Source organism: Dama dama, chromosome 1 (genome assembly GCF_033118175.1).
Source record: "Dama dama isolate Ldn47 chromosome 1, ASM3311817v1, whole genome shotgun sequence".
NCBI lineage: Eukaryota > Metazoa > Chordata > Mammalia > Artiodactyla > Cervidae > Dama > Dama dama.
In genome coordinates this window covers 7,549,807-7,573,225 of record NC_083681.1, presented here as the reverse complement: position 1 = coordinate 7,573,225, position 23,419 = coordinate 7,549,807, and the positions used below count along the sequence as shown (strand labels likewise).

At 38.0% G+C, this 23,419-nt stretch overlaps 1 protein-coding gene across 2 annotated transcripts in view; it reads left to right on the top strand.

The window, feature by feature from the left end:
• DYNC2H1 (dynein cytoplasmic 2 heavy chain 1) overlaps positions 1-23,419 on the top strand; it is a 408,806-nt gene that overhangs the window by 140,742 nt on the left and 244,645 nt on the right. For both annotated transcript variants that reach the window (XM_061143196.1, XM_061143187.1), the window contains exons 56-59: positions 15,703-15,816; positions 16,419-16,579; positions 17,516-17,639; positions 18,456-18,577. In XM_061143196.1, the coding sequence (XP_060999179.1) occupies positions 15,703-15,816; positions 16,419-16,579; positions 17,516-17,639; positions 18,456-18,577 (521 nt within the window). The remainder of the gene's footprint in view (positions 1-15,702; positions 15,817-16,418; positions 16,580-17,515; positions 17,640-18,455; positions 18,578-23,419) is intronic.

The window sequence follows — 23,419 nt, the reverse complement described above, 5'->3', positions numbered from 1 at the left end:
AGGAATGAGTTTTAGTCAGTTTTAATGAGGTGAATGAACCTAGAACCTATTATACAGAGTGAAGTGGGTCAGAAAAAGAAAGATGAATATCATATTCTAACACATATATACAAAATCTAGAAAAATGGTACTGCAGAATATACTGTCTTATAAGGTAGTTTTTCTCAGCAAAGATAAAGATTAAAATTCCAGACTTACAAAACACAAGGTGATCCCTATTAGAGAAGAGGGTGCTTATCACCATATTGAGAAACTAACAAGGGTAATGCCTGGATTCCTCAGCCCCCGAAAGGCGTGGCTCTCCTCTTAATTCCTGAATATTCAGGAATTAATAAGGGCCAGAGGATTCCTGACAAGGTCCCACTTGTTTACTTTTGTTTTTATTTCCATTACTCTAGGAGGTGGGTCATGGAGGATCTTGCTTTGATTTCTGTCATCGAGTGTTCTGCCTATGTTTTCCTCTAAGAGTTTTACAGTTTCTGGTCTTACATTTAGGTCTTTAATCCATTCTGAGTTTATCTTTGTGTATGGTCTTGAGAAACCTGTATGCAGGTCAGGAAGCGACAGTTAGAACTGGACATGGAAAAACAGACTGGTTCCAAATAGGAAAAGGGGTACGTCAAGGCTGTATATTGTCACCCTGCTTGTTTAACTTATATGCAGAGTACATCATGAGAAATGCTGGGCTGGAGGAAGCACAAGCTGGAATCAAGATTGCTGGGAGAAATATCAATAACCTCAGATATGCAGATGACACCACCCTTATGGTAGAAGGTGAAGAAGAACTAAAGAGCCTCTTGATGAAAGTGAAAGAGGAGAGTGAAAAAGTTGGCTTAAAGCTCAACATTCAGAAAACTAAAATCATGGCATTCCGGTCCCATCACTTCATGGCAAATAGATGTGGAAACAGTATAAACAGTGGCATACTTTATTTTTTTGGCTCCAAAATCACTGCAGATGGTGATTGCAGCCATGAAATTAAAAGATGCTGACTCTGTGGAAGGAGAGTTATGACCAACCTAGACAGCATATTAAAAAGCAGAGACATTACTCTGCCAACAAAGGTCCATCTAGTCAAGGCTATGGTTTTTCCAGTGGTCATGTATGGATGTGAGTGTTGGACTATAAAGAAAGCTGAGTGCCAAAGAATTGATGCTTTTGAACTGTGGTGTTGGAGAAGACTCTTGAGAGCCCCTTGGACTGCAAGGAGATCCAACCAGTCCATCCTAAAGGAGATCAGTCCTGGGTGTTCATTGGAAGAACTGATGCTGAAGCTGAAACTCCAATACTTTTGCCACCTGATGCGAACAGCTGACTCATCTGAAAAGACCCTAATGGCTGGGAAAGATTGGGGGCAGGAGGAGAAGGGGACGACAGAGAATGAGATTGTTGGATGGCATCACCGACTCAATGGACATGGATTTGGGTGGACTATGGGAGTTGGTGATGGAATGGGAGGCCTGGCATGCTGCGTTTCATGGGGTCACAAAGAGTTGGACACAACTGAGCGACTGAATTGAACTGATGGTGTCAGGAAGTGTTCTGTTTCCATTCTTTTGCATGTAGCTGTCCAGGTTTCCCAGCACTTACTGAAGAGGCTGTCTTTGCCCCATTTATATTCTTGCCTCCTTTGTCAAAAATAAGGTACCCATAGGTGCATGGTTTTATTTCTGGGCTTTCTGTCTTGTTCCATTGATCTATATTTCTGTTTTTGTGCCAGTACCATACTGTCTTGATGAATGTAGCTTTTTAGTATAATCTGAAGTCAGGAAGGTTGACTTCTCCAGCTCCATTATTTCTCAAGATTTCTTTGGCTATTCAGGATCTTTTGTGTTTCCATATGAAATGTGAAATTTTTTGTTCTGGTACTATGAAAAATCCCATTGGTAATTTGATAGGTATTGCACTGAATCTGTAGATAGCATTTGGTAGCATAATCATTTTCACAATATTGATTCTTCTTACCCAAGAACATGGAATATCTCTCCATCTGTTCTTGTCATCCTTGATTTCTTTCATTAGTGTCTTATAATTGTCTGTGTACATTTCTTTTATCTCTTTAGGTAAGTTTATTCCTAGATATTGTCTTTTGTTGTAATGGTAAATCAGATTGATTCCATAATTTCTTTTTCTGATTTTTCATTGTTAGTGTGTAGAAATGCAAGTGATTTCTGAGTATTGATTTTGTTTCCAGAAACACTGTGAAATTCACTGATTAGCACTAGTAATTTTCTGATAGTATCTTTAGGGTTTTCTGTGTACAGTATCATGTTATCTGCAGACAGCGAGATCTTTACTTCTTTTCCAATTTGGCTTCCTTTTATTTCTTTTTCTTCTCTTATTGCTGTAGCTAGGACTTCCAGAACTGTGTTGAATAACAGCAGTGAAAGTGGACACCCTTGTCTTGTTCCTGATCTTAGGGGAACTGCTTTCAGTTTTTCACCATTGAGAATAATGTTTGCTCTAGGCTTAGCAAATATGGCCTTTACAATGTTGAGGTAGGTTCCTTCTCTGCCCTTTTTTTTGAAGAGTTTTAATCATGAATGGGTGCTGAATTTTGTCAAAGGCTTTTTCTGTATCTGTTGAGATTATCATATGGTTTTTATCATTCAATTTAATATGGTGTATCACATTGATTGATTTGCGTATATAGGAGTCCTTGCATCCCTGGAATAAACCCAACTTGGTGTATGAGCTTTTTGATGTGTTGCTGAATTCTGTTTGCTAAACTTTTGTTGAGGATTTTTGCATCTCTTTTCACCAGTGATATTGGCCTGCAGTTTTCTTTTTCTCTATTGTCTTTGTCTGGTTTTGGTATCAGCGTGATGGTGGCCTCATAGAATGAGTTCAGAAGTGTTCCTTCCTCTGCAGTTTTTTCAAAGAGTTTTAGAAGAATAGGCATTAGCGCTTCTCTAAATGTTTGATAGAATTCACCTGTGAAGCCATCTATCTGGGCTTTTGTCTTTTGAGAGATATTTGATCACAGCTTCGATTTCAGTGCTTGTAATTGGGTTGTTCATAGTTTCTGTTTCTTTCTCGTTCAGTCTGGGAAGATTGAAAATTTTCTAAGAATCTATCCATTTCTTCCAGGTTATCCATTTTATTGCCATATATTTGTTCTTAATAGTCTCTTATAATCCTGTGTATTTCTGCATTGTCTGTTGTAACCTCTCCTTTTTCATTTCTAATTTTGTTGATTCTTCTCTCTTTTTCTTGATGAGTCTGTCTAAATGTTTGTCAATTTTATCTTCTCAAAGAACCAGCTTTTAGTTTTATGAATCTTTACTATTGTTTCTTTCATTTCTTTTTCATTTATTTCTGCTCGGATCTTTATGATTTCACGCCTGCTCATTTTTTTTTTCGGTCCTTGTTTTTCCAGTTGTTTTAGGTGTAAAGTTAGATTGTCTGTTCGATGTTTTTCTTGTCTCTTGAGGTAGGATTGTATTGCTATAAACTTCCTTCTTAGAAATATTTTGCTGCATCCCATAGGTTTTGAGTTGTGTTTTCATTGTCATTTGTTTTAGAAATTTTTTAATTTTCCTTTTGATTTCTTCAGTAACTTGTTGGTTATTTATAAATGTGTTGTTTAATCTCCATGTCTTTGTGTTTCTTACAGTTTTTCTTTTTCTTGTAATTAATATCTAGTCTTAACAGTGTTGTGGTAGGAGAATATGCTTGATATGATTTCACTTTTCTTAAATTTACTGAGGTTTGATCTGTGACCCATGATATGGTCTATCCTGGAGAATATGCTATGTGCACTTGAGAAGAAGGTGCTTTCTTCTGCATTTGGATGGAATGTCCTGAAGATATCAATGAGATTCATTTTGTCTAATGAAACATTTAAGACTTGTTTTTCCTTATTAATTTTCTGTTTTGATGATCTGTCCATTGATGTGAGTGGTGTTAAAGTCTCCTACTATTATTGTGTTACTGTCGTTTTTCTTCTTTTATGTCTGTTAGTGTTTGTATTATGTATTGAGGTGCTCCTATGTTGGGTGCATAGATATTTACAATTGCTATGTCTTCCTCCTGGATTGATCCCTTGATCATTATGTATTTTGTAATCTTCTTTATTTTAAGGTCTCTTTTGTCTGATATGAAGATTGCTACTCCAGCTTTGTTTTGCTTCCCATTTGCATGGAATATATTTTCCCCTGCTCTCACTTTCAGTCTATATGTATCTTTAAGTTTGAAGTGGGTTTTCTGAAGACAGTGTGTATATGGGTCTTGTTTTTTTTATCCTTTCAGCCAGTCTGTGTCTTTTGGTTGGAGCATTTAAACAGTTTACATTTAAGTAGTTACTGATATATATGTTCCTGCTGCCAGTTTCTTTATTGTCTGAAGTTTGTTTTTGTAGATCTTTTTCTTCTTGTATATTTCTGGACTACATATGTCCCTTTAATATTTGTTGCAAAGCTGGTTTGTTGGTACTGAATTCTCTTAACTTTTGTTTGTCTGAAAAGCTTTTTATTTCTCCATCAATTTTGAATGAGATCCTTGCCGAGTACAGTGATCTTGGTTGTAGATTTTTCCCTTTCAGTACTTTAAGTATATCCTGCCATTCCTTTTGGCCTGCAGAGTTTCTGCTGAACATTCAGATTTTAAGCATATGGGGTTTCCCTTGTACGTTACTCGTTGCTTTTCCCTTGCTGCTTTTAATATTCTTTTTTTGTGTTTAGTCTTTGTTAGTTTGATTAATATGTGTCTTGTTGTGTTTCTCCTTGGGTTTATCCTGTGTGTGACTCTTTGTGCCTCTGGGACTTGATTGACTGCTTCCTTTTGCATATTGGGGAAATTTTCAACTATCATCTCTTCAAGAATTTTCTCATACCCTTTGTTTTTCTCTTCTTCTTCTGGGACCCCTATAATTTGAATGTTGGTGCATTTGATATTGTCCCAGAGGTCTCTGAGACTATCTTCCATTCTTTTCATTCTTTTTAATTTATTCTGCTCTTCAGAAGTTATTTCCACCATTTTATCTTCCAGCTCACTGATTCATTCTTTTTTTTTTTTTTTTTTTTGATTCATTCTTCAGCTTCAGATATTCTGCTATTGGTTCCTTCTGGAGTATTTTTAATTTCAGTAATTGTGTTGTTTGTATGTTTATTCTTTAATCCTTCTAGGTCTTTGTTAATTGATTCTTGCATTTTCTCCATTTTGTGTTCAAGGTGTTTGATCATCTTTACTATCATTATTCTGAATTCTTTTTCAGGTAGTTTGCCTATTTCCTCTTTATTTATTTGAATTTCTATGTTTCCTGTTTGTTCCTTCATTTGTGTGTGTAGTATTTTTCTGCCTTTTCATTTTCTTTTTTTTAAATTATTGTGTCTGAGGTCTCCTTTTCCCAAACTTCACGTTTGATTTCTCTCTTCCTCTTGGTTTCAGCCTTCCTAAGGTTGGTTCAGTGATTTGTGTAAGCTTTGTATAGGGCGAGATTTGTGCTGAAGTTTTTTGTTTGTTTGTTTTTCCTCTGATGGGCAAGGCTGAGAGAGATGGTAATCCTGTATGGTGATTATTGGGTTTGTATTTTTGTTTTGTTTGTTGTTTAGATGAGGCGTCCTGCACAGGATGCTACTGGTGGTTGGGTGATGCTGGGTCTTGCATTCAGGTCATTTCCTTTGTGTGGGTTCTCACTATTTGATACTCCCTAGGGTTAGTTCTCTGGTAGTCCAGAGTTTTGGAGTTAGTGCTCCCACTCCAAAGGCTCAGGGCTTGATCTCTGGTCAGGAACATGTGGTTTGCTACGGCATTAGGTGAGATTAAAACAAATACTCCAAAACAAGAAACCAAAGAATAACCTCAGACAAATGGCAGTTAGAAAATCAGGCAAATAATAATTATAATAATGGAATATGCACATGTCCATATACACCCATGAGCAAAGTCAAAACAGTCCAACAAAAATAAAGTTCTCTAGATTGATCCAGCAAACAGAGGAAATAAAAAATTATATTTTCCAGTTAAGAACAAAACTATCTACAGCACAAACTGGGAAACAGAACTAAAGCAAGGTGCCAAGTGGAGAATAAAGCAATGAAAACAAAACTAACAAGTATGTTGAGAGGAAAATAAAGAAAGAATTGATACACAAAGATAAATAGAGGTAGATAAAGAAGATTTATATGCTTTAAAGATTAACTGCAAGGGGAAAAGATCAGTAGGAAAGACGAACAAAGGATTAAGTGGGGAAAAAATATAGTAGGTTTTAAAAATCAAAAATTACAATTATATAAAAGCGAAAAGAAAAGGAGAAGAAAGAAGAAAAGAAAGAAAAAAGGAAACCCCATAGAACCGCAAAAGCCCAAAATAGAGGCAGATGTTTATGATAATAAAAAGTGTGACTGAATATACACATATACCTATACACCTATATGCAAAATCAAAACAATCAAAAAAAATAAAGTACAATAGATTGACCTGGCGAACAAAGGAAACAAAAAGTTATTTCTACCTGTTAGTAACGGAAGTAAGTAAAGCACAAACTGGAAGACAAAATTAAAGCAAGTTGCCAGTTGGGGAATCAGTTCAGTTCAGTCGCTCAGTCGTGTCCGAGTCTGTGCGACCCCATGAACTGCAGCACGCCAGGCCTCCCTGTCCATCACCAACTCCCGGCATCCATCCAAACCCATGTCCATAGAGTCAGTGATGCCATCCAGCCATCTCATCCTCTGTCATCCCCTTCTCCTCCTGCCCCCAATCCTTCCCAGCATCAGTGTCTTTTCCTGAGTCAGCTCTTTGCATCAGGTGGCAAAAGTATTGGAGTTTCAGCTTCAACATCAGTTCTTCCAATGAACACCCAGGACTGATCTCCTTTACGATGGACTGGCTGGATCTCCTTGCAGTCCAAGGACTCTCAAGAGTCTTCTCCAACACCACAGTTCAAAAGCATCAATTCTTTGGCACTCAGCTTTCTTTATAGTCCAACACTCACATCCATACATGACCACTGGAAAAACCATAGCCTTGACTAGATGGACCTTTGTTGGTAGAGTAATGTCTCTGCTTTTTAACATGCTGTCTAGGTTGGTCATAACTCTCCTTCCACAGAGTCAGCATCTTTTAATTTCATGGCTGCAGTCACCATCTGCAGTGATTTTGGAGCCCAGAAAAATAAAGTGAGCCACTGTTTCCACTGTATCCCCATCTATTATCCATAAAGTGATGGGACCAGATGCCATGATCTTAATTTTCTGAATGTTGAGCTTTAAGCCAACTTTTTCACTCTCCTCTTTCACTTTCATCAAGAGTCGCTTTAGTTCTTTTTCACTTTCTGCCATAAGGGTGGTGTCCTCTGTATGTCTGAGGTTATTGATATTTCTCCCAGCAATCTTGATTCCAATTTGTGTTTCCTCCAGCCCAGTGTTTCTCATGATGTACTCTGCATAGAAGTTAAATAAGCAGGGTGACAATATACAGCCTTGACGTACTCCTTTTCCTATTTGGAACCAGTCTGTTGTTCCATGTCCAGTTCTAAGCATTGCTTCCTGACCTCCATAGAGGTTTCTCATGATGCAGTCAGGTGGTCTGGTATTCCCGTCTCTTTCAGAATTTTCCACAGTTTTCTTGTGATCCACACAGTCAAAGGCTTTGGCATAATCAATAAAGCAGAAATAGATGTTTTTCTGGAGCCATCTTGCTTTTTCAGTGATCCAGCAGATGTTAGCAATTTGATCTCTGGTTCCTCTGCCTTTTCTAAATCCAGCTTGAACATCTGGAAGTTCACAGTTCACATATTGGTAGTGAAAATAAAACTAAAAAATATGTTGAGAGGAAAGGTAAGAAACAATAGATATACAAAGTTAAATAGAGGTACATAAAGGTTTATATACATTAAAGATTAACTGCAAGGGGAAAAGAACAGCAGGAAAATCAAACAAAGGAAGAAACAGAAAAAATAAGAATAGATTTAAAAAGTTAAAAATGAAAATTAAAAAGAAAAGAAAAAAATATCCACAGAACTGCAAACCATTGTAGAGCCAGTGTTTTATAAAAACAATAAAAAATGTGACTGAGAAGAAAAAAGAAGCTCAGAAACTTAATTTGATTTCCTAGTGCAAATAAAATTGACAGCTACATCAGAGGGGGGCATAAAACAAGGAATTAAAAAAGAAAAAAATATATGAAAGCATCTACAGAACAGTGAAAAAATAAGAGTAATAAATGTTTTTCTTGAGTCACTGCTGTCAGAGATCTCTCCCGAGCAGGGAATCACAGTCCACGTCACCTCCCTAGGATGCCCTCCAACACTGTGCTGGCCTCTGGACCTGCTGTGGGGGCAGCTCAGACTCTAATCTGCCCCTACTCCTGTGTGTTCTTGCCTCCATGTCCACAGCTATCAGAACTAGTGTGCTTTCTTTTGTGGGAGCTCTCAATGGCCTTTTATATTTTCCATAGACAGAGTTTACCTATTTGATTGTGTGGATTTAATCTGCAGCTTGTACAGCTGATGGGAAGGTTTTGGGTCTTCTTCCTTAGCCACAGTGCCCCTGGGTTTCAACTGTGGTTTTATTTCCACCTCTGCATGTGGGTCGTCCACTGGGGTTTGCCCCTGAGGCTGCCCTGGAGGACTTGGGTCTGCCCCTGTGAGGGCCAGGGGTGGCGGGGGTGCAGCTGCTTGGGTCGCAGTGGTTCTGGCAGCACCAGGCACTCAGGGGAGTTGGCGGCTGGGGCAGCAGGAAATACAGTGCTCTAGAAGGGTATGGCAACCACTGTTGGCCAATACGCTTCAGTGTTCTTGCCTGGAGAACCCCGCTGTCAGAGCAGTCTGGCAGGTCACAGTCTATAGTGTTGCAGAGTTGGACATAATCGAAGTGACCCTGCGTGCATAGATGCAAGACTTTTTTTGCCTGTGACTGCTCTGCCCCAGTGAGGGTTGAACATGAAGTTGGCTCAGCTTCTTGGCTTGTGGGGACCCTGGCGGTGCCAAGTGTGCAGGGACACGGCCTGCCTCAGCTGCAGGAGTTATGGCCCTATCAGAGTCTTTTTTCGAGCCTCTTGTAGCTGGTGATCAGAAGGCCTCTTTGGCCAGTCTTTCTCTGTAGCTCTGCCCGTTCAGGTACTTAGAGGGCTCCCTTGCCTGGGGTCCTCCTCTGTTGTTCAAGGCGTCAGGCACAGAGAGGGGCCCCCCTGGGTAGGGTCCTACGCTGTAGTTTGGCTCATCAAGCACTTAAAGGGGCACCCTGTGTGGGGTCCTCCGGTAGTTCAGTGCCTCAGGCGATTGATGGGCCAGCCTCTCTATTGTTCAGCTGTGGCTGCTGGCCTGTGGGGAGAGAGAGGCTATGGTGATGGCTCCACCCCCTACGCGTGACTCAGCAGTATCGCCTTGCTTCCATGGCTGCCTGGCTTTCCTCCACAGTCTTCTCCCTCACATCCCCTGGATCCGTCTCTCCACAGTCAACAGCAGCCCTCGCCCTGGGATTGCTCCACAGTCCCTAAGCTCCAGGTCCCAGCTGCTGCGCCTTCCAGGGGACCTGCGACCCTGTCCGGGGTATGTACCGCTGTGGCAAGGACTGTCTGATTCTCATTCCATTTAGGTTGCCACAGATGAGCTGTTTTACTCTCAACCTTAAATGTTTCTTCTCTGACTCAGACAGTTGCCCCAGTGTGGGGATCAGACCCCTGCTTCAGTTCCCCTACCTGCTGAGGGCAGGTCCAGTCCTACAAACACTCCAGTTTTTCCCCCTAGTTCCTTCATCCTCTTGAGTTTTGCGTGGTTCTATATGTTCTTTTCCGATGGTCAGGTACTCCTGTCCGCTCTCAGCTGGTGTTCTGCATGCACTTCTGTGTCTGAAGGTGTATTCCTGATGTATCCGTGGGGAGAGAGGTATTCCATGTCCACCCACTCCTCTATCATCATGCTCCCCTTGCCAAGATATTCTTTTACATTTGCCTACCTTTTCTGTATGCTTTTGCCCATTACCTTCCTTTTTGGTACTGATTACTTACTGACTACCACTAAGTCCATAATTTTTTGTCCTTTAGCCCTATTCCTCCTCTGAACTTCAGACTCAAATAATCAGTAACCTGTTAGATACGTCTTCTTGAAAGTCCTATAAGCCTTACGAGTCAAAACAGGTTCAAAACTAAACTCATTATTTCCTTTCCTATATTCATTTTCTTAGTTATGGCACTACAATGTAGCTAATTGTTTAAAACAGAATTTATAAACTGTGTTAGACTTCTGTTCCCTGAATCCATGCATCTAAAGAATCCTTAAATTCTGTTAGTTTTACATCCATGATTGTGTCTTAAATATGTTTCACCATCTCCATGTGGGTGATGTTAACCTTACTTCAAGTCTAATGCCTCTTTTATTTAAATTAATTTCAGTGTTTTTCAGACTAGTGTATATATCTCAATAAAAGTAAATGGCATAGAAAATCTTAAAAGTAACAAAGTTGGAGGGCTTATGATACGAAGACTTACGATAAACCTAGAGTAGTCAAGGTAGGATAACACTGGTGTAATGGTAAGCCCAGTGATTATCAGAACACTATGGAATCCAGAAACAGACCCACATATACACGGTCAATTAATTTCATACAACAATATCATTTAAATGTGGAAAGGATGATCCTTTTAAGAAGTGGTACTGGAATATTTAGATATCCATGAAGACAGGAAAAAAACCTGAGACATATGAAAAATAACTTGACATGAAATATAGACCTAAATGTACATCATAAAATTATAAAACTTCAGAAGAGAATTAGGGAGAAAATGTTTATGATGTTGGGTAAAGTGGGTATTTCTTAGATAATTATACCAAAGTAGAACAGGAAAATAAATGACAAATTGCACCTCATAGAAATTAAAAAAGAAAATGAAAAAACAGGTCATAGACTGGGAGAAAATATTTACAAATGTGTATTTGATAAAAAAAAAAAACAAAAAAAAAATACTTGTTTCCAACATGTACAGAAATGATTACAACTCAATACTAATAAAACTAACAAATCAGTTTGCAAATATGCAAAAGATTTGCACCGGCCTTTAATGAAAAGAGACTTATATAAAGGGGTGATATGTTTCACAAATATGTGAAAAGATACTCAACATCATTAATCAACAACGAAATGTGATGCTCTTGTTTTTCGTATGCAACTCTTGTTCTCGACCTTAGCTTTGTAGTTCTTAGCCTGGTAATTCCAAATCCTGAGCTTCTTTGACTTAATTTCTCAGACGAACAACTTTTTCCCCCTGACTTCTGATAGTTGGGAAGGGAAGTGGTAATATGACTCCATAAATTGCCTATTTAAAAATGTGTTCTAAATATTCCGTGAAGACGTCCCGAAGCCTCAGCTGTCTTATAGCTTTCCTCAGCCCCCTGTAGCGCTCTCTCCTGGAGGCTTGTGGCTAGCTTCTTTCTCTGCCTGGCCTCAGTTGCTGTCCTGCGATCCTTCTTTACTGTCTTGGTCTACTCACTCATGTCTGGAGCCTGGCCCCAGAAGCTTCTGGAGAAAGGGTACATGGAAGGTAATTTTGAGATCTCACGTATATGAACATTCTGCTGTGTTCTTGGTTGGTTGGTTGTGTGCTAGGAATAGTATTCTAGGCTGGAATATTTATGTTTTCTTTAGGATTTTGAAGGCATTGTTCCATTTTCTTCTAGCTTCGTTGTTGGTGATTAAAACACTATTTTAATTGCTGATCTGTGTTTGGATAACCTGTTTTTTTTTTTTTTTTTCCCCTCTCTTGGAATCTTTTACATCTTGGTTTTTCATTGTTCTAAAGTTACAGTGATTTGCCTTGGTTTAGGTTTATTTTCATCCTTTGTGTCCAGTGTGAATTCTTACTACCTAAATATTTGCCTCCTTCAGTTCTGGGAAATTTCCTTAAATTATTTTATTGATAATTCCTTTTCCTTTATTTCTCTGTTCTTGCTTTTTAGAATTCTTATTTGGGCTTTGGACTTCCTAGTCTGGTTCTCTAACTTTCTTATATTTTCTCCCTTTATATTTGTTCTGCTTTCTTCACAATTTCTTACAGTGTGCCTTTTAACCCTCCAGTTTTTCATCTCTGTTACACTGTTTCTCAGGAGATGTAAAACAATCTCCAGGTGTTTCCTTTCGGCAGTAGTGCCCCTTGTTGTTGCAGCATCTACAGCTAGCTCTCAGAGAGAATTTTATGAAGTTTTCTTTTTCTTGAACATGTCTTATTATTATTTTTTCTTACATGATTGCTTTATACTTAGTTAAAGAATAGTTCTTATGCACAAAAGCTTTATGAGCATGGAAAGGAAGTTTATTGTCTGTGAACTTCACAAGAGGGTTTCTGGGCTGAATCGAATGGCAGAAGCAAGATTTCACCTGGCATGTCAGAATTAATTTGCTGACTGATGGGAAATCTTCAGAAGCAGTAGTATTCTGAGATCACTGATGATTATGTACACATTCAGTGTTTACAGTATACATTTATGGACTACCTGACCTGGAAGTAACAGATCAGAAAAGCAATTTAATTTTTATGCTGTAAAACTTTAGCATATTTTTTTCTCAAGGAATTTTAGAAGCAAAGTAATATAACTACTTATCTGAAGCTGCTAGTCATTTTTATTGTAAAAATATCTATCAAATATTGTTTTTGTCCCTTAGGAAATTGAAAGCTTTGTTTCATATTCTGTTGTTGCAGTTGGAATACTTTTGGATTACTTACCTTTAAATAGTAATTTGAAAAACAGTAAAAACCCCATAAAAGATAATATCATTGATACTGTATATTAAAAAAGGAAAATATTCAGTACTCTGTGGGCCTATGTACTTCCAAACTAGTGAATATTATTAAGATACATTGTGTACTATGCTACTCTTTTCTCTGGGTTGTTCTGGGAAGAGATATTTCTAAGACTGTAGCTAATTGTATTACCTAGAATAGACCTAGAAAAATAACTCTGCATCTTGTATTATAAGTTAATAATTTTGCTCAGTGATAAATAGATGACATTTCTATTTGTTATTTTATACATAAGTGTGTTTAAGCTGGTTTTAGAAAAGGCAGAGGAACCAGAGATCAAATCGCCAACATCCACTGGATCATCGAAAAAGCAAGAGAGTTCCAGAAAAATATCTATTTCTGCTTTATTGACTATGCCAAAGCCTTTGACTGTGTAGATCACAACAAATTGTGGAAAATTCTGAAAGAGATGGGGATACCAGACCATCAGACCTGTCTCTTGAGAAACCTGTATTCAGGTCAGGAAGCAACAGTTAGAACTGGACATGGAACAACAGATGGGTTCCAAATAGGAAAAGGAGTATGTCAAGGCTGTATATTGTCACCCTGCTTATTAAACTTGTATGCAGAGTATATCATGAGAAATGCTGGGCTGGAAGATGCACAAGCTGGAATCAGGATTGCCGGGAGAAATACCAATAACCTCAGATATGCAGATGACACCACCCTTATGGCAGAAAGTGAAGAGGAACTAAAAAGCCTCTTGATGAAGGTGAAAGAGGAGAGTGAAAAAGTTGGCTTAAAGCTCAACATTCAAAACTAAGATCATGGCATCTGCTCCCATCACTTCAAGGCAAATAGGGAAACAGTGGAAACAGTGAGAGACTTTATTTTTTCTGGGCTTCCAGATCACTGTAGATGGTGATTGCAGCCATGAAATTAAAAGATGCTTACTCCTTGGAAGAAAAGCTATGACCAACCTAGATAGCATATTAAAAAGCAGAGACATTACTTTGCCAACAAAGGTCCATTTAGTCAAGGCTATGGTTTTTCCAGTGGTCATGTATGGATGTGAGAGTTGGACTATAAAGAAAGCTAAGTACTGAAGAATTGATGCTTTTGAACTGTGGTGTTGCAGAAGACTCTTGAGAGTCCTTGGACTGCAAGGAGATCCAACCAGTCCATCCTAAAGGAGATCAGTCCTGGGTGTTCATTGGAAGGACTGATGTTGAAGCTGAAACCTCAATACTGTGGCCACCTGATGCGAAGAGCTGACTCATTGGAAAAGACCCTGATGCTGGGAAACATTGAAGGCAGGAGGAGAAGGGGACAACAGAGGATCAGATAGTTGGATGGCATCACTGACTCAATGGACATGGGTTTGGGGTATACTCTGGGAATTGGTGATGGACAGGGAGGCCTGGCATGCTGCAGTCAATGGGGTTGCAAAGAGTTGGACATAACTGAGCAACTGAACTGAACTGATGGCATAGAGAGACTTTTACTGAATTGTGCAACTTTTTTTTTCTTGGTTTTAATTTTGTTGACACCAAAAGCCTTTTTTTTTGTATTAGGATATAGCCAATCAACAATGTTGTGGTAGTTTCAGGTGAACAGCAAAGGGATTCAGCCATACACATACCTGTATCCATTCTCCCATCCAGGCTGGCATTGAGCAGTGTTCCATGTGCTTACAGTAGGTCCTTTTGGTTATCCATTGTAAATATAGCAATGTGTCAGGATCTTTCCAAAGTCCCTGTCTGCCCCTCCCCCCTCATCCACAAGTTCACCACACCGTGTGACTTTTAAAGCTTGCTAGTGTCGGTTCGTGACATAAAGAAAGAACACACATATTAAATGCTGTACATATTCAGAATAGCTGTAACTTATAATTGGAAAAGTAGGTTAATAAAACATGAAGCATATGAGTAGGGCCTTTAGGGAATATTTTGATACTGTGGAGATGGAGAAAAGAACTTTCCCCTTTGAGGACTGGTAGCAGAGATACACAGGTAGAAACATTTGTGGAATGTAGAAAGTTTTAACTGAGTTCATGTGTCAGGTACCTGAAGGATAAGGCAATAGGACGCAAGGCGTTAGTTTTGTTGTTGTTGCCAGCTTAAACAGCAAATTTGTTTCTTCCAGGTCAGGTAGAGAGAGAGAGAGGGAGAGGACTCCGGTCTCATTTTTATTTAATTGAGATATAATTGACTCACACTCCTTTATTAGTTTCAAGTGTACAAGATAATGATTCTGTTTATGTATGTAATGTGATGTAATTGTTACAATAAGTGTAGAAAGGACACCAAACATTATTCTTAAAACTCCTTGGATGATTATAATATGGTTGAGGACTTCTGTTATTAGAACTTTTGGAAGGTTTCTTGACAGATTTCCTCCTTGGTTTTTTGATAGTATAAATAAATACAAACCTTCCTAATGTTAAAGCATGTTTATATATGTGGGACTCTTGATTTTTAAGTTCATGAGTAAAAACATCATGTGTTATTAATATATCATTGTTCTTTGAATCTTAACTAACTTTTGTTCATATATTGGCATATTTATAACAATTTCAATTAATTTTTGTCTAAAATATAGAAACAAGTTCTAGAATAGTATAGCTTGTCTCTAAGAATTATTACTATTCTACTGTTAGAATTAGAGAAGACTTCTATTTTCAGTTTTCTTGTTTATGAAATGAGCATAATAGTATTTCCCTGGGGTTGTTGAAAGTGTTAAATGTATATTATTATGATCATTTTCTAAATTATGCACATCTGACAGTTTGATTTTTATATAGTAAGCACTTATTGCTTTGCTATTCAGAAAAATTAAAGCATATTTCCTAATAGAAATATAGAGTAAATTATAGCATTAGTTTCCTAGGCATGTTAGAAACTCTCATGTCAATTAATATTAGAAAAGCGTATAATAGTGCTATTTTAAAATAACATTTTTGGTATTATGCTTTTAAATGTTGAGTGCATTAAAATCAATTGGAATGCTGCTTAAATATTCCTGTAGGATGCTAGTGAGCAAAAGACAGAACTTGAAAGACTGAAGCACAAAATAGCAGAAGAAGTCATTAAAATTGAAGAAAGGAAGAACAAAATTGATGATGAGTTAAAAGAAGTACAGGTAAGATAAAAATAGGAAATACTGTAAGAACCATTTATAGTTTTGATTTTCAACTTTACATTGGAGTTTAAACATTATTTGCATAAGTTATTTCCTAATAGTATTACCAGTGTGGCTTTCACTTAATACTGTCTACAAAAAAGAGAAACAGGAAGACAGGTCTGCTAGAAGTAACCGAATTAGCTGATGGTTGTTAAAAACAATCTTTGTTTTCCATGAATCATATTGTTTACACTGTAGAAGAAAAAATATTTTGTAGATAAATTAAGACAAACTCTTAGGCTTTTTTTTTTTTTCCTTGAGACTTGATTAAATAAGCAAGCAAGTATTAGAAAAGAAAGGATCCCTTGAAAATGACTGATTGTCTCAAAACAGATTAGATTTTCCAAATTAGACTGTGGCAGTTATGGTGGCAGAAACGCCAGCTTTTCCCACTTGAACATTTTGTTCTTTGTGTGTTTTAGAGCATTTTTATATTGGAAGAGAAAGGGTATTAATAACTAGTTATTTTAAATAAAATGACAATATTCGATAATTTGTTAAGAGTTAGCATAGTTCCATATATATTTTTTGAACGTATAAATACCCTTTTTGTTTTCTAGCCTCTTGTCAATGAAGCTAAACTAGCAGTTGGAAACATTAAGCCAGAATCTCTTTCAGAAATCCGTTCCCTGCGTATGCCTCCTGATGTAATCAGAGACATTCTTGAAGGCGTTTTGAGATTAATGGGTATCTTTGACACATCTTGGGTGAGCATGAAAAGGTAAGTTTTTGAATTTGTGAAAAAATGTTATTTCATGAGTAAATTATACATTCTTTCAGATTTTTATTATTTCTTATATTGCTTCTCGAACTGAACTTCATCAAAGTATGGGGTTATACACTTTCCCCTAATATTTCAGGATGGTCTATGTATCATATTTCAAGAACTATATTTTCCTTTCTCTATAAGTGATTGTTAAAAGTGTCATAGGAGAAGATGAATGCCTTAAAATGTTTAAGAACCTCTTAATAAACGTAAATATTGATTTAGTCCTCATGTGGTACAGAGTAATGTTTTTACTGTGGTTGTCTGATGAAGAAAATATAGTCACTGTTCTCAAAGAGTCTTTCACTCTTGGCAGAGGCAGAGAGACACAGAGAGCAAGTGAGAGCCCCACGAAAATATAAAAGAGATGTAAACAGAGGAGAGAAGGCTGACTGTTAACTCAGTGTACACTGTGGAGCTTTAGATTTCGCAGTATAGCAATGGCATTATAGTTTGTGCTGGTATTCATTCTGATAATAGAGTTTTTTTCAATCTGAAATGAGGGAGGAGATTTACATTGAGAGAGCACTTAAAATATCTTTGTTATAAAGGAGTCAGAATATTTTCCTGCATATCCTATAATGTATTAGTTTCTCAGGAGTTCACATAAAGGGATGTGAATGGAGTTCAGTGTTATAATTCCTTCATTGTATTGCTTCAGTGTATTCACAGAACCTTAGAAAAACTGTTGTGTATCTTTCTGGAGCTCCTTGTCTATAAAAAACGATGAAGTAGTGTTACTTTAGAAACTTAAGCACTTTAACAGTACTCTGTTCTTTGGTTAACTAATAGATTGAAAGTATTGTATATATCACTCTGTTAAATTAATATTTTTGTTAAAAATAGCAAACTATATTTAGCCTCATTTGAATTAATATGCTTTACTTCTAGCTTCCTTGCAAAGAGAGGTGTGCGAGAAGACATAGCAACCTTTGATGCACGAAATATTCCAAAGGAAATAAGGGAGAGTGTTGAGGAACTTCTTTTTAAAAATAAAGGATCTTTTGATCCAAAGGTAATTTTAACAGATACCTTAAATTCCCTTTCCATACTCTTATTATATTCTTCTTGTCAAAATGTGATGGTTTACATTATTTGTTTTTTAGTTTACTTAAAAAAGTAAAAGTTTTTTATAATAAGTTGTAAGTATTATAGCTGGGGAGTATTTACCAGAAGAATTGGGTAAACTAGAATCTAGAAGGTTGGAGACAGGTTTATTATCTTACGTGGTGTTTGAGTGTTACGATCTGCTCTCATTGGTAAGTTCCTAAACAGTCATAACTTCCAATTTGCCTGTATGCTTTTATTTCTTCTTATATATTAGTCATATAATAATACATCTCTCTGTTGGAATGCTTATATCTAATTCAGAAAACAGTTTAAATTTCATGATTCTTGTCTTTTTTAGATCTTTTATTCAAAATGTCCTGTACTTCTTTGACGCCAGTCACAGTTGTTTCAACAGTGCTTTTATCTAATAAAGATTATTCTTTGTATTGAAGAGAAAGAAATGATGCTTGAAGATTGTTGTGGATGGCACATGTATTCATTACAAATGTGGCTAATAATTATTTATGTCAATAGAATGATAGAGTTATATTAAAGATTGTATGTGGTTCAAAAAGATTTGTTCTTAAGGAAAAATGGTTTATATATTTTTTACTTAATCAAAATAGCAATTCACTTTATTTTTATTTTTGCCGTAAACCAAAAACTTCATTATTTGGGTGAAATTGTTAAACAAATGCTTAAAGAAGATACACTGGAGTTAACCTTGCCTTTATTCCAAATGAAGTCAGGATGTGGGATAATTTCCGGTGTGTTTTTTCAGAATGCTAAGCGGGCCAGTACTGCAGCGGCTCCCTTAGCTGCCTGGGTTAAAGCCAATGTCCAGTACTCCCATGTCCTGGAACGAATCCAGCCTTTGGAAACTGAACAGGCAGGATTGGAATCGTAAGTTAAATATAAAATATAAACAACCCTAACCTTCATTTTCATCAATTGATGACATATTATTAGGATTTATTTATTGTCTGTATGCAAAAAGGCAGCTGACAACACTGAGTCATTTAAATACAAATTAAGAATGTAGGTCAAGATAATGGAGTGGAGAATGTAGAGCTTACCTCACCCAAACCACAGACACGTCATAAACACATCTCCACGGGAACTATTACTATGGAAAACTAATTAGAAACTGGCAGAAGAGCTAGATAACCAAACTTGCAAGAAAGATACCTGTACATAACTGGATGGTTGTTGTTCAGCAGCCCAGTCATGTCCGATGCTTTGTGGCCCTGTGGCCTGCAGCACTCCAGGCCTCCTGCCCCTCATCTTCTCCTGAAGTCTGCCCCAGTTCTTGTCTGTTGCATCAGTGACGCCATCCAGCCATCTCATCCTCCGGTGCCCTCTTCTCCTTCTGCCCTCAATCTTTCCCAGCATCAGGGACTTTTCCAGTGAGTCGTCTGTACACATCAGATGCCCAAAATATTGGAGCTTCAGCTTCAGCATCAGTCCTTCCAACGAGTATTCAGGGTTCATCTCCCTTAAGATTGACAGGTTTGATCTCCTTGCTTTCCAAGGGACTTTGAGGAGTCTTCTCCAGCACCAAAGTTCAAAGGTATCAATTCTTTGGTGCTCTGCCTTCTTTATGGTCCAGCTCTCACAGCTCTACGTGACCACTGGGAAGACCATAGCCTTGACTGCACGGACCTTTGTCAGCAGAGTAATGTCTCTGCTTTTCAACAGTCTGTCTAGGTTCCTCATCACTTTCCTGCCAAGCTGTGACATCTGCTGATTTCATGGTTGCAGTCACCATTTACAGTGATTTTAGAGCCCAAGAAGAGGAACTCTGTTACCATTTCCACCTTCTCCCTTTCTATTGCCATGCAGTTAACAGGAGTAGATGCGTGATCCTACATGCATCTGGTTCTGTTATTGCACTGGGGTGCAGCAGTATTTATAGATTAGGAGTATATTATTAAAAGACAAACAATTATACATAAAATAAGTAAGAAAATGGTTTTATTATATAGCACAGGACATTTTATTCAATGTCATATAAACCTAAAATGGAATATAATTTGCAAAAAATAACTGGATCACTGTGCTATACACCTGAAAGTAACACAATATTTCAACTATATATCATTAGAGAAATCACTGTGCTGTACTTGAAAGTAACACAATATTGTTACTGTTTATCATTAGAGAAAAAGGAAAAAAAATGAATAAATGAAGAGTTAAACAGAACAAAAACATGAAGAAAAAGCATTTAAAAGATGGTTAGCAGAATGAACTCACTTTTTTCCTACTGTTAAGTTGTTGGATAGATAAAGTGGGAGAAGTTCCTTTAGAAACAGCAAAATTTTGTAAAGGAATACTGTTAATGTACAAAAAGTAAATTCTAGAAATTTCAGTTCAATTCAGTCACTCAATAGTGTCTGACTATTTGCAACCCTATGAACTGTAGCACACCAGGCTTCCCTGTCCTTCACCAACTCACAGAGCTTGCTCAAACTCATGTCCATTGAGTCAGTGATGCCATCCAGCCATCTCATCCTCTGTCATCCCCTTCTCCTGCCTTCAGTCTTTCCCAGCATCAGGGTCTTTTCCAGTGAGACAGCTCTTTGCATCAGGTGGCCAAAGTATTGGAGCTTGAACTTCAGCATCAGTCCTTCCAATGAATATTCAGGGCTGATTTCCTGTAGAATTTACTGGTTTGATCTCCTTGCAGTCCTAGGGACTTATCTAGCACCACAGTTCTTTGGCATTCAGCCTTCTTTATGGTCCAACTCTCACATTCATGTGTGACTGCTGGAAAAACCATAGCTTTGACTACACGGACCTTTGTCAGCAAAGTCATGTCTCTGTTTTTTAATACACTGTCTAGGTTTGTCCTAGCTTTTCTTCCAAGGAGCAGGCGACTTTATTCCATGGCTGCAGTCACCGTCCATAATGATTTTGGAGCCCCAGAAAAGTCTCTCACAGTATCCATTGTTTCCCCATCTATTTGCCATGAAGTGGCAAGACTGGTTGCAATGATCTTAGTTTTTTGAATGTTGACTTTTAAGCCAGCTCTTTCACTCTCCTTTTTCACCTTCATCAAGAGGCTCTTTAATTCCTCTTCACTTTTTGCCATAAGGGTGATCTCATCTGCATATTTGAGGTTATTGATACTTCTCCCGGTTATTGATATTCCTCCTGGCAATCTTGTTTCCAGCTTGTACTTCATCCAGCCTGGCATAAGGAAGAATACTGCAGTGGGTCTCCATGCCCCCCACCAGCAGATCTTCCCAATCCAGGGACTGAACCCAGGTCTCCCACATTGCAGTTGGATTCTTTACCATCTGAGCCAACAGGGAAGCCCAGGAATACTGGAGTGGGTAGACTATCCCTTCTCCAGAGGCTCTTCCTGACTCAGGAATTGAAACAGGGGGTTCTCTTGCATTGCTGGCAGATTCTTTACCAGCTGAGCTACCAGGGAAGCCTGATGTAGTCTGCTTATAAGTTAAATAAGCAGAGTGACCATATACAGCCTTGACATGCTCCTTTCCCAATTTTGAAACAGTCTTTTGTTCCATTGTTCCATGTCTGGTTCTAACTGTTGCATACAGGTTTCTCAGGAGGCAGCTCTGGTGGTCTGCTATCCCCATCTCTTTAAGAAATTTCCAGTTTGATGTGATCTATGCAGTCAAAGGCTTTAGCATAGTCAGTGAAGAAGACCTAGATGTTTTTCTGGAGTTCTCTTGCTTTTTTTTTTTTCCCCATTTATTTTTACTAGTTGGAGACTAATTACTTTACATTATTATAGTGGTTTTTGCCATACATTGACATGAATCAGCCATGGAGTTACATGTATTCCCCATCCTGATCCCCCCTCCCACCTCCCTCTCCACCCGATTCCTCTGGGTCTTCCCAGTGCACCAGCCCCAAGCACTTGTCTCATGCATCCCACCTGGGCTGGTGATCTGTTTCACCCTTGATAATATACATGTTTCGATGCTGTTCTCTTGAAACATCCCACCCTCACCTTCTCCCACAGAGTCCAAAAGTCTGTTCTGTACATCTGTGTCTCTTTTTCTGTTTTGCATATAGGGTTATCGTTACCATCTTTCTAAATTCTATATATATGCGTTAGTATACTATATTGGTCTTCATCTTTCTGGCTTACTTCACTCTGTATAATGGGCTCCAGTTTCATCCATCTCATTAGATCTGATTCAAATGAATTCTTTTTAATGGCTGAGTAATATTCCATGGTGTATATGTACCACAGCTTCCTTATCCATTCATCTGCTGATGGGCATCTAGGTTGCTTCCATGTCCTGGCTGTTATTATAAACAGTGCTGCGATGAACATTGGGATACATGTGTCTCTTTCAGATCTGGTTTCCTCAGTGTGTATGCCCAGAAGTGGGATTGCTGGGTCATATGGCAGTTCTCATTCCAGTTTTTTAAGAACTCTCCACACTGTTCTCCATAGCGGCTGTACTAGTTTGCATTCCCACCAACAGTGTAAGAGGGTTCCCTTTTCTCCACACCCTCTCCAGCATTTATTGCTTGTAGACTTTTGGATAGCAGCCATCCTGACTGGTGTGTAATGGTACCTCATTGTGGTTTTGATTTGCATTTCTCTGATGATGAGTGATGTTGAGCATCTTTTCATGTGTTTGTTAGCCATCTGTATGTCTTCTCTGGAGAAATGTCTGTTTAGTTCTTTGGCCCATTTTTTGATTGGGTCATTTATTTTTCTGGAATTGAGCTTCAGAAGTTGCTTGTATATTTTTGAGATTAGTCCTTTGTCTGTTGCTTCGTTTGCTATTATTTTCTCCCAATCTGAGGGCTGTCTTTTCACCTTGCTTATAGTTTCCTTTGTAGTGCAAAAGCCTTTAAGTTTCATTAGGTCCCATTTGTTTATTTTTGCTTTTATTTCCAATATTCTGGGAGGTGGGTCATAGAGGATCCTGCTGTGATCTATGTCGGAGAGTGTTTTGCCTATGTTCTCCTCTAGGAGTTTTATAGTTTCTGGTCTTACATTTAGATCTTTAATCCACTTTGAGTTTATTTTTGTGTATGGTGTTAGAAAGTGTTCTGGTTTCATTCTTTTACAATCAGTTGACCAGTTTTCCCAGCACCACTTGTTAAAGAGGTTGTCTTTTTTCCATTGTATATCCTTGCCTCCTTTGTCGAAGATAAGGTGTCCATAGGTGCGTGGATTTATCTCTGGGCTTTCTATTTTGTTCCATTGATCCATATTTCTGTCTTTGTGCCAGTACCATAATGTCTTGATGACTGTGGCTTTGTATTAGAGCCTGAAGTCAGGCAGTTGATTCCTCCAGTTCCATTCTCCTTTCTCAAGATTGCTTTGGCTATTTGAGGTTTTTTCTATTTCCATACGAAGTGTGAAATTATTTGTTCTAGTTCTGTGAAGCTACCGTTGGTAACCTGATAGGGATTGCATTGAATCTATAGATTGCTTTGGTCCCTTGCATTCCTATATACTAACAATGAGAAAACAGAAAGAGAAATTAAGGAAACAATACCATTCACCATTGCAACAAAAAGAGTAAAATACTTAGGAGTATATCTACCTAAAGAAACAAAAGACCTATACATAGAAAATTATAAAACACTGATGAAAGAAATCAAAGAGGACACAAACAGATGGAGAAACATACCACGTTCATGGATTGGAAGAATCAATATTGTTCAAATGACTATACTACCCAAAGCAATCTTGCGTTTTTTAATGATCCAATTTGGCAATTTGATCTCTGGTTCTTCTGCCTTTTC